The sequence below is a fragment of the Muntiacus reevesi genome, chromosome 7, assembly GCF_963930625.1.
Source record: "Muntiacus reevesi chromosome 7, mMunRee1.1, whole genome shotgun sequence".
NCBI lineage: Eukaryota > Metazoa > Chordata > Mammalia > Artiodactyla > Cervidae > Muntiacus > Muntiacus reevesi.
Window position 1 is genome coordinate 36,507,879 of NC_089255.1, and position 17,243 is coordinate 36,525,121.

General features: G+C 44.2%; 1 protein-coding gene across 2 annotated transcripts in view; it reads left to right on the forward strand.

Annotated features, from left to right (window-relative positions):
• The first annotated feature begins 3,133 nt into the window (after positions 1-3,133).
• Positions 3,134-17,243, forward strand: part of CAPN3 (calpain 3) — a 49,392-nt gene continuing 35,282 nt past the window's right edge. The window contains exon 1 of one of the 2 annotated variants that reach the window (XR_010663908.1): positions 3,134-3,736. Coding sequence is in view for 1 of the 2 variants with exons in the window: in XM_065940629.1 (XP_065796701.1) it covers positions 3,428-3,736 (309 nt within the window). In the remaining variant the exon portion in view is untranslated. The remainder of the gene's footprint in view (positions 3,737-17,243) is intronic. The other variant, XM_065940629.1, reaches the window with a different exon arrangement.

A 17,243-nucleotide genomic window follows, 5' to 3' on the forward strand; every position in this document is an offset into this window, starting at 1 on the left:
AAAAAAACTACATAATGGGACCACTGAAAAAAATGTAAACATATTTGTAGTTCAATTAATAGTACCTTACCAACATTCGTTTCTGAGTTTTGATCATTGTACTGTGGTTATATAAAGTGTAAACATTAAGGGAGGCTATCGAAGGGTATTTGGGAACTCTGTGCTGTCTTTGCAATCCTTTTGTATGTCTAAAATTAATTTAAAAGTTTTAAAAACTATGTAAAGTAGCTAACTCACAGTAGGCATGTAATGAGTGGTTGGTGTTCTAATTATAAACGGATTCATTAATTCCAACAGTGTTGAGTTAAAGAAATGTTGGTGGGAGACAGTGATACACAATCATTAACTGCCTTGTTGGTGTAACAGGAGTCATTCCAGCCACAGATACTGCATAACTTAGGCTGAGATGTGTTATAAAAGCTAGTTCTTCATTCTTTTTTTTTTTTTCTTCATTCTTGAAGAGGCTTCCAGGAATTGAAATGTGCAGCTGTCTACATGCTCATTATCTGCCTTTGTTTGTGGACTTAGATTGAATTTAGACTTAGACTTAGACTGAGAGCATGAGTTTCTACAGCTGTGTAGATGAATAAACCTTGAGTCTGGACCTGCTAATCTGATAGGGGTTTTATCCACAACCATTGGTAAAGCAAACTGAATACCACCTTGCACTCTGTACGTTTGATATTCCCATCCTGCTATGACAAGAGGCTGATCTCCATCACACACCTGTCTTCATTACCCACAGATGGAGCTGGCTTAGACAGTTGAGGAAAGAAAGGTCAGCTGTGTGTGGCCTGGAGACAGCTTCCTCCCCCAGGGGCAAATCAGTCAAGATACTTTAATTGCATTGACAAAGCAATAAGAAGCAGAAGAAATTTCTTCTCACACAGAGAAGTTTCATTCAACAGATATGCAACATATGTTTGTGAAGAGCCTTCCATAGACTTAACCCTGAGGGTGAAAGTCTTTTTGGAGGCTCTTTTGGTGCAGGCAGGTAGGCACACCACACCTCTGACTGGAGACTGTGACCACACGATCCTGGGCAGACGCGCTCGCAGACACATGGAAGATGTTCAGTAGATGCTCATAAAGTGAAAGCCGATTTGTACCGATGTCATTCAACCTGGTTTAACCCCCAAAGAGTATTAACTTTGGTTCATCTCTAACAATTGTCAGCTACAAACTGGCACTTGCCACAGACACTTGCCATCTACCCCTGCAAGGATTAAACCATGTGCTATTGCAGCTGCTGACGTTCACCCACCATGAAAGGAGTTCAGGGTGGAGAGCAGAAATAAAGCACTGTGCTCCAGTTGGGGAGGAGGAAGTTAGCAGAACAGGTCTTCAGATAGCTAGGTATTTTCAGGAGCCAAGTTTATGAGCCCAATTCTCGTATCTCTTCATATCTAGAAAAGCACTAAAGTCCTTCATGGTGACGACTGTTCCTCATGACTAGCAAAAGCTTTATGAGATTAGCAGAAACCTTCTAGAAAAATATGTGCTTGATTACTTGTATTCCCCCTTCCAAAATCACATATATACTGACCCTCGCTGCCTCTTTGGAGCAGTGTCTCAGAGCTGTCTGAGGTGCTGTCTCCCCAGCTGCAGTCCTCATTTTGCCCAAATAAAAACTTAACTTGCAACTCTCATCTTGTGCATTTTTTTTAAGTTGACACAATAACAACATTTATTATGTGCTTAAGACAATCCTGGCACTATTTTAAATGTTTTACACAATTTAATTTTTACAACAACTTGATAACAGAATGACTACCATTATACCCATTTTATAGGCAAGAAGACTGAGACATCAGACGAAAGGAAGAAGTAACCTACTTAATCATGGAGAAGGGAATGACAACCAACCCCAGTATTCTTCCCTGGAAAATCCCATGGACAGAGGAGCCTGGCAGGCTACAGCCCATAGGGTCACAGAGTCGGACATGACTGAGCGACTAACACACACAATCCACCTGCAGCTGCACCGGCACAGCAAGGCAGCAGAAAGCCTAGACTTTGGACCTAGACATCAACTTCAGATGCTCCCTCCTCTATTCTACTCTTCAAGAGTAGCAGTAAAGACCCTTGGGCTTTTCCTTGGAGGGATGGGAGAATAAGCTTATGGTTCCTACAAGCTGCAACTCCAGACCTAGGGCTCCTCAAAACTGCAACCCTGGGGATCATGACCCTGGTAATTCTCCCTATTCCAGCTGTCACTTCCCCACTTCTCTCATAGCCTCTAGCCTTGGGCTGATGAGGTGGTCACATGGGGACAGGCGGGACTGCAGTCTAGGACTAGATTCCACTCAGTCACACTTGGAATGTGGCCATCTCCTTACGGCCTGGGTAGCAGCTACCATAAGCAGAAGACAAGGTGGAGGCCAGGCAGGCAATTCCCTTCCCTAGAGCCACTTGTGCCCGAAGCCACCCCTTTAGGTATCACATGCCAGGACTTGACAGCCAGCCTGGCTCGGTATCCAATTCCAGCTTCTGACTCAGATGCCTAATGTGGCACGCCTGAATATGTTGTGCTCAGGTGCACTTTTTGTAGAAGGATCTGGTCCCAGTTTTGATTTGGGAGATGGGGAAAGAAAAGCGATGCCTAGGTCAAGAAGAGACAGGGATTTTCTCAGCTGAGGACTCTGCCGAGTGGCATTTTCCACCCAGACGGTTGCACTGAACACTGACATCAGACCATTCTAGAAGAGATACCAAATCAAGTCGAATAATGTTCTGATATCCTAGGATTTTTAAAAGTAAAAACCATGTTCTCAAAAATGCCTAGAATTTTCTCCTAGAATTCGGTATCTCACATCCACACTTGCTAGCTCTTCTCAATATTGTTCTCCATTAATCTGGTGGCCAATAGTTTGGTAGTCTGCTGATTCAATACTGCATCTGCCATTCTTTGCTAATTTTCAGTTTCAACTTACTCAAATATTCCCCTTTCATTTCCTGATAACATCAGCACTTCATGGCAACACAGGGACATCCCTGACCTGGTCCTTCTCTCTCTACCACGCAGTCTAGCTGCTCCAATACCCTCTCTCTTGCTCTCATACTCATGATCTTTCTTCATGTCTATTTTTGGTCTTCCTGGCTCAAGCTTCTTTGGGCCACTGAAACACAACCCTCACTCTCTTTTTCTCCCCTCTGGTATGTATGCTGCTGGCAGGAGCCCCCCAGGTAAAAACTGCTGCAGAAATCCTTTAGTCGACTTCCTCAGGAAAACTGATGGCTTCCGGACCACAGCTCAGTTTTTAAGCTGGACGACCTTCTGATGAGTTTTAAACTTCGAATTGGATGTGGACATTTTTCTTTCCGATGACAGAATCACTGGAACTTCCCCTTTGCAATTGCTTCCTTTCCTTAAAGGTAGCTGAATTTTGCTGTCTTTAAAAACCTTTTCTTTCCAAATTTGCCAGCCATGCCGACCGTCATTAGCGCCTCTGTGGCCCCACGGACAGGGGCTGAGCCCAGGTCCCCAGGGCCCATCGCCCAGGCAGCCCAGGGCAAGGGAACGGAGGCAGGGGGTGGAAACCCAAGCGGCATCTACTCAGCCATCATCAGCCGCAATTTTCCCATTATTGGGGTGAAAGAGAAGACATTCGAGCAGCTTCACAGGAAATGTCTGGAAAAGAAGGTTCTTTTTGTGGATCCTGAGTTCCCACCGGATGAGACCTCCCTGTTTTACAGCCAGAAGTTCCCCATCCAGTTCATCTGGAAGAGACCTCCGGTGAGTAGCTGACTGCTTGCTGCCTGGGTTTTTTCCCCTCAGAGAAAACCTCCTACTCAGCACCTCCCCACAGCACAGCTCCTGGGGGCACAGGGCACCGGGTGGGGAGGATCCTGGAGCAGCTCCATGGGGCTCTGTCCTCAGGGGAGGAGGGCTCATTCTCACTCCTTGCTCTCTTTCTGAAAAAAATCTTGTTTTTTTACGAAAGCAATTGGAACTCAATTTAATTCACCCTATAAAAAGGAAATATTCCTTTCCCGGAACAGATTGCTTTGGAATATCCAAACAACTTCCAAAATTCTGACCTGGAGAGGAGTCCAGATCTACTCTCTGCTGGGTGTCCTGCATCTTATTAGGATTTTTTTCGCTCTCTCACTGGAGGGTGAAAATTGTGATGCTCATTTTAGTTTGCCAGTGGCCTGTTGTTCTTAAATACAGAGTCCTGAAAAGAAGAAAGTGGCAGCGAAGACTACTTTTTCAAGCACAAAATGTTAGGATTAGAAGGAGAAGCCCTAGCCATCATTTGTCCTCACCTCCTGAATGAGGAAATAAAGACACACCACAGCAAAGCCTATTTGACACGCATGACAGCCTGGATGAAAACCCTTTCTCTCTTAATGGCTCTTCCAGCCTCTAGCTTCCATGTACAGTGATCTATCAGAAGGCAAGTCACATTTCCCAAGCTTCCTTCTCTGATCACGCCTCTGGCATGACCCTTTTTTTAATTCAATAAATATTTTTGAACATCTTCTAGAGCCAGAAACCAGGCAAGCAACTGAGGAGTCAACATAAATAAGAAAAACAAAAATTCCTGCTCTCCTGCAGCCAAGAGTCCTGAGGGCAAGACATGCTTTGAACAAGATGGATAAGTTTCAGGAGACAACGTTCAGGGTGCTATGGGATCAGAAGGCAAGGAGAGTAAACCTAGGTCAGAGAGAGAGGCCCTCCTGAGGAGCCCATGTTATCTGAGTGCTGTTTATTAGCTTCATCAGGTTAAACTGGATAAGCTTCGCTGTGGTGTGTCTTTATTTCCTCATTCAGAAGGTGAGGACAAATGATGGCTAGGGCTTTGCCTTCTAATGCTAACATTTTGTGCTTGAAAAAGTAATCTTCACTGCCACTCTCCTCTTTCCAGGGCTCCGTATTTCAGAACCACATGGCCACTGGCAAACTGAAAAGAAGCACTGGGGCCCGGTGCTATTCATGAGCCATGTGTTTCTTTTTAACCTGAGATGAAATAGCCAGTAACCCTGTCTTCACACTGTGTTCCACGAGGGCCCCACTCCCCACCTGCTGGTTCTGTGGTCATGACTGTCCTGGGGGCCCTCGGTTTAGAAGAGAGGATTGGAAAGAACTTCATTCCCCAACCCAGTCACTGCCCTGCTGCCAGGGCACTGGGACACATCACATCCCTGCTGAAATATCTTCAACAACACTGCTCTCCCTACCCCCCGCCGGCAGACCTTGAGATCAAACTCCCTACCTGGGGGATTGCCTCTCCCCCAGCCAGCCCAGCCTCCCTGTCCATCTCTCCTCCACCCTCTCCCCTGGACCCTGACACACGCAGCTGCTCTGTTGTCCCAAGTCGTCTCGTACCTCTCAGCCTTCGCTCCTGCTGTCTGTCATGCCCGTCTTGTTTTTATCTGCCTTGTTCTTCCTTACCCTCGCTGTAAAACCCTGCTCAGGTATCACTTCCTTCCAGCTTTCTCACGTCCATTCCCATCAGCTGAGAGGGGGAGCATTCTCACTCCTCTTCGGAGCCCCTCACCCAGCAAAGCACCTGGCCCACAGTAGTCACTCAGCTGCTGGTGGTGAATGAAAACCCACATCACAGACCACTGACCTCTGAGAGAGGACAGTCCTGTGTTCCAACCCAATAGTTCCTAAAAGCCTTTTCTAACAGTACTGCAGAGACAAAAACCCAAAAAACTTACAAATACTGCTTTTAGTGAAATTGTTGGTGGATTTTAACCTTAAAACTTAGACCTACACATTAATAAAAATGCTTTAAATGGGTCTGTTATGCTCTAGGCCCTAGATGGGTCCCGAAACAAACAGTCATTGTTAGTGTGAAAGGAAGGCCATGAGAAGCTTTGTCCTAAATTGTGCTCCCACCACCACCATCCCAAGTCCGGAACTTTGTACTGTCTCTAAAGGTCCAGATAGCAAAGCCCACTCTCTGTTAAAATGTCCCTATTTCCTCTGAGGTTAAGTTTGGGGGAACACTGCCTCTTGGTTTCATTGGTATAAGCTAGAATACAGAATTAGAGATGGTCGGCCTTGGAATATCTGGAGATGTGGTCCAGCCCCTTCACCTACAGGTGAAGTGATAAAGGTCCAGAAAGGGCATGTGACTTATCTACAGTCACACAGCAATGAGATTGAGACTAAACTGCTGCGATGACTAGAACTTTCTGAAATGTAAAGCACTTCTTGGAGACATAAGTTTTCCGTGCATCTCATAGATGTAGTGACCTTTGTCAGGCTCAGACAGTCTGAAAAGGGGACTATATCCTATGAGAGGCCCTTCCTGCTTTTACTATCAAAAGTACAGAGTAAGTCAACACCAATCTGAATTTTTATTCACAATCAAGTATTGCTTATTACAATCAGGTGGTGATGATGATGATCAAGGGAGAATTCCTCAGGACGAACTATAATTCTAGTTAAGATAAATGGCTGCACATCAACCTTTTCCTCTTAAAAGAAGAGAGACACAGGCCACGGCACCCTCCTGCAATCTCTCCTCACTCTCGCACTAGGCACAGCCTCACTGCCTTTCCCCCTCTAATAGAGAGCATCACACACTGAGTGTCCAAACCAAACAATCTGATTTCTCCAGGCTTTGCTTACAGCATCTATTTCTAGGATTAGAAAGCAATCAAACCTTACACCACTTCCCCATTGCTAAGCCAAATTTTCTTGATGACAAACCCCCAGACAGAGAAGAACGGCTCTAGAAAGGGCTTCTGGGAAACTGATGACTCTTGCCCAGTATCACTGGGGACAGGTGTGGGGTGAAACCCGTGTTCCATTCCATGTGGTGAGGGCTGCGGTCACAACATTCCTGGCCTCTCTCCTCTCTCCTCCCCGGGGGTGGGGCGAGCGGGGAGGGTGGGTTCGTAAAGAGAACGCGACCTGTGAAGCCCAACACTTTCTTTCTCCTCCTGGGAACAAGCTACCTGCTATTCCTTGTGGCAAGTTTCCCAATGGCATGTCCCTGAGGGGAGTCCTCAGACCCTGAGACTCATACATACTGGCGAAGGGTATGATCATAATTAACTCTAAGAACTCAACACAACGATAACTATTCTAAGTGCTTCCATACGTTACCTCATTTCATCTTCACAACAACCCTGAGAGGTGAGTACTATTATTGTCCCCAGGCATTCTGGCTATAGAAACTGAACTCTTAGCAACAAAATCTATCTAATTGTGGGCTTTAGAAGGCAAGATCAGACTTACGAACAATATATGTAGCATTTTCGACTCCCACCTGCCTTACACATTTGTCTCATTTATCCATTGGTTCAAAACTCAGGCACAGAAGTGGGGTGTCATTTACTGGGTTCTCACAAGCTACAAAAGGAACTGGGCATTGTCTTAGGGGTTTGGGGCCCTGGAAGCAGCGGCCCCTGTGAGCTGGAGGTAGAATGGCAGAGCGGCTAAGAGCCCAGTCCTGACCCGAGGTCAAATTCTGACCCTAATACATAACACTTGGGTAGCCTTGATCACGTACTGTTCTCTTTGCCTATCAGATTCCCCCATCAGAAAAATGAGGAATAATCCTAATAAAAGGACCCATCTCACAAGGTTGTTGTGAAGACTGAGTTAATCCACACCAAAGACTTACAGGTGCCTGGCACGTGGGGGAGTGCCCATGAATTTAAAATGCTCCCAATATGACTGGATGTGCAACCTCTAAAAAGGGCAATGTCAGAAACATCTTTCCAGCTTCATTTGCATCTAGACCAATAAGATACTAGTCACAGTAATGTATTTGAGTACTTTTTGCCTGATCTAAATGAGGCGGTCTACCTACCATGAGCATTTCTGTGTGAACCATCCCCTGTGGGCAGGCAACTGCTTGTCCTTTTGGCAATGCCAGTCTTCCCCCATCAAATACAAAAGTGCGTTTGTGAAATGTGAGTGCATCATGGGAGTGTGAAGGTGACCACATAATGGGGGATCACAATGCCCTGGGGAGCATGGCTGCTCACTCAGCGACTGGCTCTAACAACCTCGGAACCAAGGAGGCAAGCAAGTGTTCCCATTTCCCCATCTGCTTTTGCCTCGTGCATTCCAGGTTATTTCTCCATACCCTCCTACAATCACTGCTAAAATCAGGGACAACTTAGATCCCTTTTGCTTTTGGAGGGGAGAGGCATGAGGGGCCAGCTGCAAGACCTTGTGCATCTGGTGCCCTCCTTACCCTTGGGCATGTGGGATCCCCAAATCACTCCACAGTGACCAGAGGCCCATGAGGGAATTCTCCCTTGGGAAGCAGCATCTCCCTTCCTGGTGCTTCTGCCTTCTAGGCCAAGGTCCCTCCACAGGCAAGTTGACTCTCATCCTCTTGTGGCGGAGGGCACGAAGGTTCTGTGTGGTGCAGACCCTCCAAGTCAGCTCAGCTCACTAAGGCCTCCAGCAACAGGGACTGGCAGCATGTTCCTGAGCCTCCTTTGTCTCTGACCCTAGACAGAGTTTCCTTTCAGTAAATTCCATCTCATTCCAGCTCCACCCTAACCTGGATCCCAGAGAAGGAGGGGTCAACTCTATTTGGGAGCCAGGTTAAATCAGACTTCATGTGAAATTGCACTTGATGGATTCAGCCTCAGTGTCTCTTGGCTGTGCCAGGAGGTTATAGCCTCTTTGGGCCTCCCATTCACAACTGACCTCAAAACTGCATCATTGACATACTACTATTGCTCTTCAGTTGCTCTTCAAGTCTGACTCTGACACCCCATGGACTGAAGCCCACCAGGCTCCTCTAGCCATGGGACTTCCCAGGCAAGACTATTGAAGTGGGTTGCCATTTCTTTTTCCAGTGGATCTCCCCAACCCAGGGAGCAAGTCTGTGTCTCCTGCTTGGCAGACAGATTCTTTACCATCTGAGCCACCCGGGAACCCCTCACTGACATACAGCCACCTCTAATTTATCCCTTCAGCTCTTCCCCTAGGAAATCTGCTTTCCCTTCCTCCTCTGCCCTCTAAGCTCCTAGGGCTGACAGGTGGGACTCTGCATTTTCCCTGAGCCACTTCCTGCTCAACTTTCTTTGTTTTCACTGGCTCTTGGGAGTTGGGGAAATTAACCACCTTCCCCTGATCTCCAGATCTAGTTCTCTATAATTTGCTGGCAGTAGCTGGGCCTCTAGCCATAGGCTGCCCAATTACCTTTTCCTCTCAAGTCCTATTCCCATGCCATCAATTCAGGGCCCGACCCTTTGCCAGTTCAGAGCTGGGTCTCAGCTTCACCCACCTGTCTCTGGTGTATGCCTTCCTTCTAACGTATTATTATTATTACAACCCCATATCCAGTTGTGCTTTGCCCTGTTATTCTAACCTGGCTCTCAGCCTTGCTCTTCTGCTGCCTTGGGTCAGCTAGTTCCCTCTGCCTAGACCTGAGGAAACTTCTTTCCCAGTCAGAGAGAAGTCCCTCTGTACTCTGAACAGGCAACTTTGTCTCCTTATAGTTCCAAACCTGGAAATTTCTTGAATTACACTCTTTTTAAGGATAGAGTTTAGGTAAGTTTTCCAAGCTGTAATTTATCATGGACTGTCTTTCACCAAGTCTAGAAGATTCTGATGCTGGTACTTTCTTGATCTTATCAGAGGGTATCCCCGGAAGGTCACAACCACCATCCAGCTGAATGCAATTGAAGGAAGTTTCTAATATAAAATGCGTGAAAAATTCAGGAATATTAAAATATGAGGGGGGAAAAGTGCCTTTAGAATAGAGAAATAAGACAAATAAGACCCCTTTTCTCCTGAACTCAGAGTTCTGCCATCCCCTTCATACTCCTCTTCCCAAACCATTTCTTTCTCCTGGACTCCTATCAGCCTGAATCCAGCCCCTGAAGCTGGACTTTGCTGCTGTCTGTCTGACCTGGTCTCCTGCCTGTTCCCAAGTCCCCACTATCCAGGCAGAACTAACTTCTCCCTGTCCCAAGTTGTTACGCCAGACAAAATTTTTAGAATAAAATAGGACTTCCCTGGTGGTCTAGTGGGCTTCCCTGGTAAGAATCCGCCTGCAATGTGGGAGACCTGGGTTTGATCCCTGGGCTGGGAAGATACCCTGGAGAAGGGAAAGGCTACCCACTCCAGTATTCTGGCCTGGAGAATTCCATGAACTGTGGTCCAGTAGTTAGGGATCCATGCTTCCAATGCAGGGGGCACAGGTTCAGTCCCTGGTTGGGGAACTAAGATCCCACATGCTGCATGCACAGTCAAAAACTAAAATAAAATAAATCATTACATTCTTCAGGTTAGGTCTTGTTACCACCACAAAATTATCTTTGATATTTTATACATGTTTATGCAAATGTACTTTTATATGTGAATCCTCAGCATGGTCGAATCTTCAGCTTCTCTCTTCAAGAAGAAAACGCCCAAGGAAAATGTAGGAAGATTCTTGTAATCACAGGAAGGGGGCTGGACATGTTTGTTTTCTGGGGGAGAAAAAGAAAAAGAAAATGCTGATTTACTTACAAGAGATAGGAGAGCTAGAATAGAAACCAAAGTGGGGTGGGGGAAGCAACAAGGTAGGAGGTTTCCCCTGCCAGGGTCATCCCCCCTTGACCTGAACCTCAAAGATCCCTTTATTGATGAACTTGTGAAATGCTGCAGGCAAGTATGTGACTTTTCTTGGTAAAGGATGGAAGTTAGTGTTTAGATTTTCACAAGTTGTATTGGGCCAGCATACCCGCAAATCAGAATGTGGAAAGCACAGGAATGGGGAAAGGAGAGAAGCAGAAAGACACAAGTAGGGGCAAAGAGGGCCTGACCTCTCAGAGGCTGTGAATGCGAGTTCAAGATCTCCAAGGAAACACGAGGACTCAGCTCACAACTGGGAAGCATTTTACTTCAAAAAAAAAAAAAAACAAAAAACTGACACTTCTTTACCATTTTCATCCAAACTTCAGATTTAAGTAATCACGATAGAACTTTTAGAAGTGTACTATATACCCCCAGAGCACCAGGAATATATAGTATATATTATACAGGAGTATAAAAACTGCTATAAAAAACTTACAAATCACAGAATTGAAAATGTTTGGAAATGACTGCTTTCCATCACTCCAGGTAGAGGGGCTGCTTTCCTGATGTTAAGGTTTTGAAGGCAAAACGAAGTCCCCATCTCCTTCCTGCATTAACCTTTCACAGTCTGAAAGTTCATCCTTATTTCTAGCCTGAACTTTTCCGGCCACAATTTTAGCACATTATATCCGACTCTGACCCAGCAGACAGTGAAACACAGTCATCTGATTTCCTCTATATTGTAATTCTCCCTCTTTGTGAATAGTGCCATCGTTCCTTTAGTTGCTTCAGATCAAATCGTCATAAAATTCCTCTGACTCTAAAGGAATGTGGTTTTTCCCTCCCTGGAGACGTCAATGCTGTGATCCAGGATTAGTTGACCCTTGGGGCTTCTTTATCTGTGAATTCACCTACTCACTGAAATTCATTTGTAACCGCTAAGTCAATATCCATAGGGCTCCTTCAATCATTTGCTGACAAGTGTAGGGCAGTGAAAAATTTGTCTCCCTTCATACACGTTCCTAGCTGAAGTCAAACAAGGTGACCCTCTGCCTGCTAGTTTCAGCTCTCAGACTGTAAACAAGAGTCCTTCTCATAGTCTGTTTGGTGTTACATTTTGTCACATTTCTGTACTTTTTATTGATGATTTCTCTTTTAAAATCCACCCCCCCCCCCATGTGCTGTACTGAAGGACTATTGAGTGTTCTAAAGTGCAAAAAGGCTGGATGTGCCTTAAGGAGAAAATACGTATATTAGATAAAGTTCGTTCAGGCATGAGCTATGGTGTTGTCAGTTCAATGTTAATGAATTAATAACACATACTACATAAGGTATCTTTAAACAGAAATACACATAAAGTAAGTTTGTATATTGATGGGTTGATGAAAATCTTGTGATCAGAGACTCCCAGGAATCTAATACTGTATTTCCACCAGGTGTGATGGCTCAATATTCACTAACTGAACATTCACAGTAAATTTATAGAACGTAACTACCATGAATAATGAGAATCAACTCTCTTCCTATATTCTCCCTATTCCTGAGGATCACAGCTTGAAATAATACCCTATGAACAGTGTGATCAATAGGAAACTCTGCAACATATTTTAATCCATTGCAGTCATTATTCTTTTTGATGTTCAAATTGTCCCATCTTCAGACAGTGTTGCCTGTTATCACTTGACATGACACCATTCATCTTCAACTGCTTCCTTGTTTTCAACAAAAAGTTCCAGGCTCATCTTGTACATTTCTTGCTCTAGAACCTGGAATGAATCATTTCTTTCAGGAGCCTGGTTCCTTTCAGCCTGAACTGGAGTTAAAGAAAAGGAGTGAAATGCAGAACACAGCTGACCACTGACTTCCTAGGACCCAGGGCTTGCCCTTTCCATCAGCACCCTGGGTTTGGAAGCTTTCTGACAACTTGTGGGGACACTGGAGGTCTCTTGCTTTAATGACTGCTGCCACTGCCCATCACCGCTAAAATTAACACTCTACCCTGTGTGACTTCCCTACTGGGGGGGTCACATGACCTGAGTTACTCAATTCTGAAAGGAAGAAATCCTAATTTGGCACAAAATAGATTTACTCCATTCCAGTGTGAGAAGAGAAGGAAGAGAGGGACGCCTGAGGCTGTGTGCAGTGAGCACTCTGTCCCTGGGTCTAGGACCCAGTCACTGGGCAGCTGCTTCTCTCAGGATTAGTATCTTTCCAGTGAACCTGGCTGGAAGGAGGTCTTCTTGTAATCTATTTTAGTGTCATCATCTGTCAGACAGTTTAGAGAGAAGTTGCATCACTGGACTAGCCACAAAGAGGAAGAATTGGGGGCATGGTGCAGAGTGGTTAAGTCAGATGGATTTAGAAGCAAACAGACCTGGTCTGAACCCTGACTCTGTCCCTAGCAAGTCACATAAAGTTTCCAAGCTTTTAGTCTTTTTTATAATGCAGATAGTGATACTCTATAATCAAATGGCTATTCTGAGCCAGTATCCATAAAGTCCAAGTAGGTGCTTAAGGTAAGCCAGCAATTACTATCAGGATAGACAGCAAAGGGAGTGCACATGCTTTCAAGTCAAAGAAACTACATTCATATCCCAGCTCTACCTCTTACCAGTGTGACCTCAGGTAAGTTACTGACCTTTCCCAGGTCTTGATTTCCTCACCTGTGAAAAGAAAATCAAAGATCCTACTTTCTTAGTGTTCTTGTAAGGATTAAATGAGATACTGTATATGACTTGCTTAGCACAATGAATCAAGAAGTACTGATGATGTTAATTGAAAGTCAAAATGAGGTACCCGATTGAGAGTCAGCCCTCTCTCTAAGCAGAAAATCAGTCATCACAGTGCTATCGTGGAGTGCAGATGGGGACCATGAGTTTCAGTGAAAGTGACAATCCTATAAATAATTTTTAGGACTGCTTCCCATTATATCCCATAAGACAGTAGCTTTTCCCAGAAGTCATAACGCGGACAGGACTTTAGACATCATAGGAGGAATAAGCTGAAATAACTTAACAGTATTATGCTACAAATGGGAGGGACAGAGACAGAAATAGCCAAGAAATGTATGAGATGATGCATTTAGTTGATTATGAACAAGGAAGAGAATTGTACATAACTCATGTCGTTCTTGAACATTTATCTTTATTGTTTTTGTTGTTTAGTCGCTCAATCATGTCCAATTTTTTGGGACACCATGGACTGCAGCATACCAGGCTTCCCTGTCCATCACCAATTCCTAGAGCTTGCTCAAACTCATGTCCATTGAGTTGGTGATGGCATCCAACCATCTGATCCTCTGTAGTCCCCTTCTCTTCTTGCCTTCAATCTTTCCCAGCATCAGGGTCTTTTCTAAGGAGCCAGTTCTTCACATCAGGTAGCCAAAGTATTGGAGCTTCAACTTCAGCATCAGTCCTTCCAATGAATATTCAGGACTGATTTCCTTTAGAACTGACTGGTTTGACCTCCTTGCTGTCCAAAGGACTCTCAAGAGTCTTCTCTAAACCACGGTTCAGAAGCATCAGTTCTTTGGCACTCAGCTTTCTTTATGGTCCATGATACTGATTTGTTCATGCAGTTAACAGATCTTAGGTCAGGTATTGTGTGATGCACAATAAATAAGATGTGTCTCTGCAACAACAAAAAAAAGAATCCACACATCCACACATGACTACTGGAAAAACCATAGCTTTGAATAGACAAACCTTTGTTAGCAAAGTAGTGTCTGCTTTTTAATATGCTGTCTAGGTTGGTCATAGCTTTTCTTCCAAGGAGCAAGCATCTTTTAATTTGAGGGCTGCAGTCACCATTCACAGTGATTCTGGAACCCAAGAAAATAAAGTCTGGCACTGTTTCTATTGTTTCCCCATCTATTTGCCATGAAGTGATGGGACCAGATGCCATGATCTTAGTTTTCTGAATGTTGAGTTTTAAGCCAGCTTTATCACTCTCCTCTTTCACTTTTCATCAAGAGGCTCTCTGGTTCTTCTTTGCTTTCTGCCATGACGGTGGTGTCATCTGCGTAGCTGACGTTACTGATACTCCCGGCAATCTTGATTCCAGCCTGTGCTTCATTCAGCCCAGCATTTCGCATGATGTACTCTGCATAGAAGTTAAATAAGCAATGTTACATGTACAACCTTGTTGTACTCCTTTCCCAATTTGGAACCAGTCCATTGTTTCATGTCCAGTTCTAACTGTTGTTTCTTGACCTGCATACAGATTTCTCAGAAGGCAGGTAAAGTGGTCTGGTATTCCCATCCCTTTAAGAATGTTCCACAGCTTGCTGTGATTCACACAGTCAAAGGCTTTGCCGTAGTCCATAAAGCAGAAGTAGATGTTTTTCTTGAATTCTCTTGCTTTTTCTATGATCCAGTGGATGTTGGCAATTTGATTTCTGGTTCCTCTGCCTCTTTTAAATCCAGCTTGAACATCTGGAAGTTCTCAGTTCATGAAGCCTAGCTTGGAGAATTTTGAGCATAACTTTGCTGGTGTGAGAGATGAGTGCAATTGTGTGGTAGTTTGAACATTCTTCAGCATTGCCTTCCTATGGGATTGGAATGAAAACTGACTTTTCCAGTCCTGTGACCACTGCTGAGTTTTCCAAAGTTGCTGGCATATTGAGTGTAGCACTTTAACAGCACCATCTTTTAAGATTTGAAAAGGCTTAGCTGGAATTTCATCACCTCCAGTAGCTTTGTCCGTAGTGATGCTTCCTAAGGCCCACATGACTTTGTATTCCAGAATGTCTGGCTCTAGGTGAGTGATCACACCATTGTGGTTATCTGGGTCATGAAGATCTTTTTTGTACAGTTCTTCTGTGTATTCTTGCCACCTCTTCTTAATCTCTTCTGCTTCTGTTACGTCCATACCATTTCTGTCCTTTATTGTGTCCATCTTTGCATGAAATGTTCCCTTGGTATCTCTAATTTTCTTGAAGAGATCTCTAGTCTTTCCCATCCTATTGTTTTCCTCTATTTCTTTGTATTGTTCAATTAAGAAGGCTTTTCTTCTCTCTCCCTGCTATTCTTTGGAACTTTGCATTCAGATGGGAATATCTTTCCTTTTCTCCTTTGCCTTTCACTTCTCTTTTCTTCTCAGCTATTTGTTGTCTCTTCTCAGACAACCATTTTGCCTTTTTGCATTTCGTTTTCTTTGGGATGGTTTTGATCACCACCTTCTGTACAATGTTATAAGCCTCCGTCCATAGTTCTTCAGGCACTTTGTCTATCAGATCTAATCCTGTGTGTCTATTTGTTACTTCCACTGTATAATCATAAGGGATTTGATTTAGATCATATCTGAATGGTCTAGTGGTTTTCCCTACTTTCTTCAATTTAAGTCTGAATTTTTAAATTAGCTAAGTGAACAATATTTACCCAATTATACTAAAGTAAATACTAATTTTTAATTTCTCTAAAATTTATGATGTTATTTTGGGAAGACAATGGGCAGAGCATAATGTGAGAAACTTAAACCTTATTCCCCCAAGTAGGAACTCTACTGATACTTTCTAAAGACAGTAAATTAAAAAATAGTAGTATAAGCATATTATTTTAAAACATAGAGGTAAATACCAGAAAAAGTAGTTAAAAGAATTAAAAGTGGCTGCCTCTGAGGTGAGGGATTTGCAGGGCAAGAGAATGTTCTTCCTCTAGATAACTTTTGTTTGATTTTTTTAAAGCTTTATTCATGTATAAGCCAAATAAAAGTAAAATTATTTCTTTTAAAAAATCTGACCTCAAAAAGTATTTTGAGGAAATTCCCAGGCAGTTCAGGGTTAGATCTTCAGGCTTCCACACTGCAGGGGGCACAGTTTTGATCCATGGTCTGGAAAATCCCATGGATGGATGAGCCTGGTAGGCTACAGTCCATGGGGTCGCTAAGGGTCACACACGACTGAGCAACTTCACTTTCCCTTTTCACTTTCGTGCAGTTGAGAAGGAAATGGCAACCCACTCCAGTGTTCTTGCCTGGAGGATCCCAGGGACGGGGGAGCCTGGTGGGCTGCCGTCTCTGGGGTCGCACAGAGTCGGACACGACTGAAGTGACTTAGCAGCAGCAGCAGCAGCAGCAGGGAATTAAGATCCCACATGCTGCTGAGCACGGCCAAAAATAAAAAATAATAACAATGAACTTAAAAAATAATAATAAATTTTAAAAATTATTCTGAGCTACTATAGTATCCTGTAAAACTAATGCCATAGTTTCAAACACTAGTGAATGTAGAATTTCCACGTGTGTTTATTTAAACTGTAGAGTCCCTGACCCCTTCCAAGAGGATCTGAATCCTTAGGTCTGGGGTGAGTCCTGGGAATCTGCATGTTTAACTGGCATCCCAGGTGCTTCTGATGTAGGTAGTCCAAAGACCACACACTGAGAAACACGTAGTAGATGAAGACTGATGAGCCCGCACAGATGGACAAGGAGATACATCCTCCTGATGGACAGGCTGACAGAACAGAGTTTCCTCCCAGGCCAGCTCCTTGCCCTCACACTCGAACTGCCCGTTTGAGCATGGTGAAATTTTGAAAAAGCCGAGATTTCTTGTGACGATAATTCTGCACACATTTATCCTCCTTCCGGGTCCACCACGTTCTCTGCCTCAAAGGTTGTAAACTCACAACAGTGTATATGTCGGTTCACAGCCACTGGAACCCACTTTCACAGGGACTTTCATCTGAGGTCAAGCTACCTACCCTCTAGGTTCCTCTCACAGATTAGAGTTCTGAAATGGTCAGTCAAGGTCTTT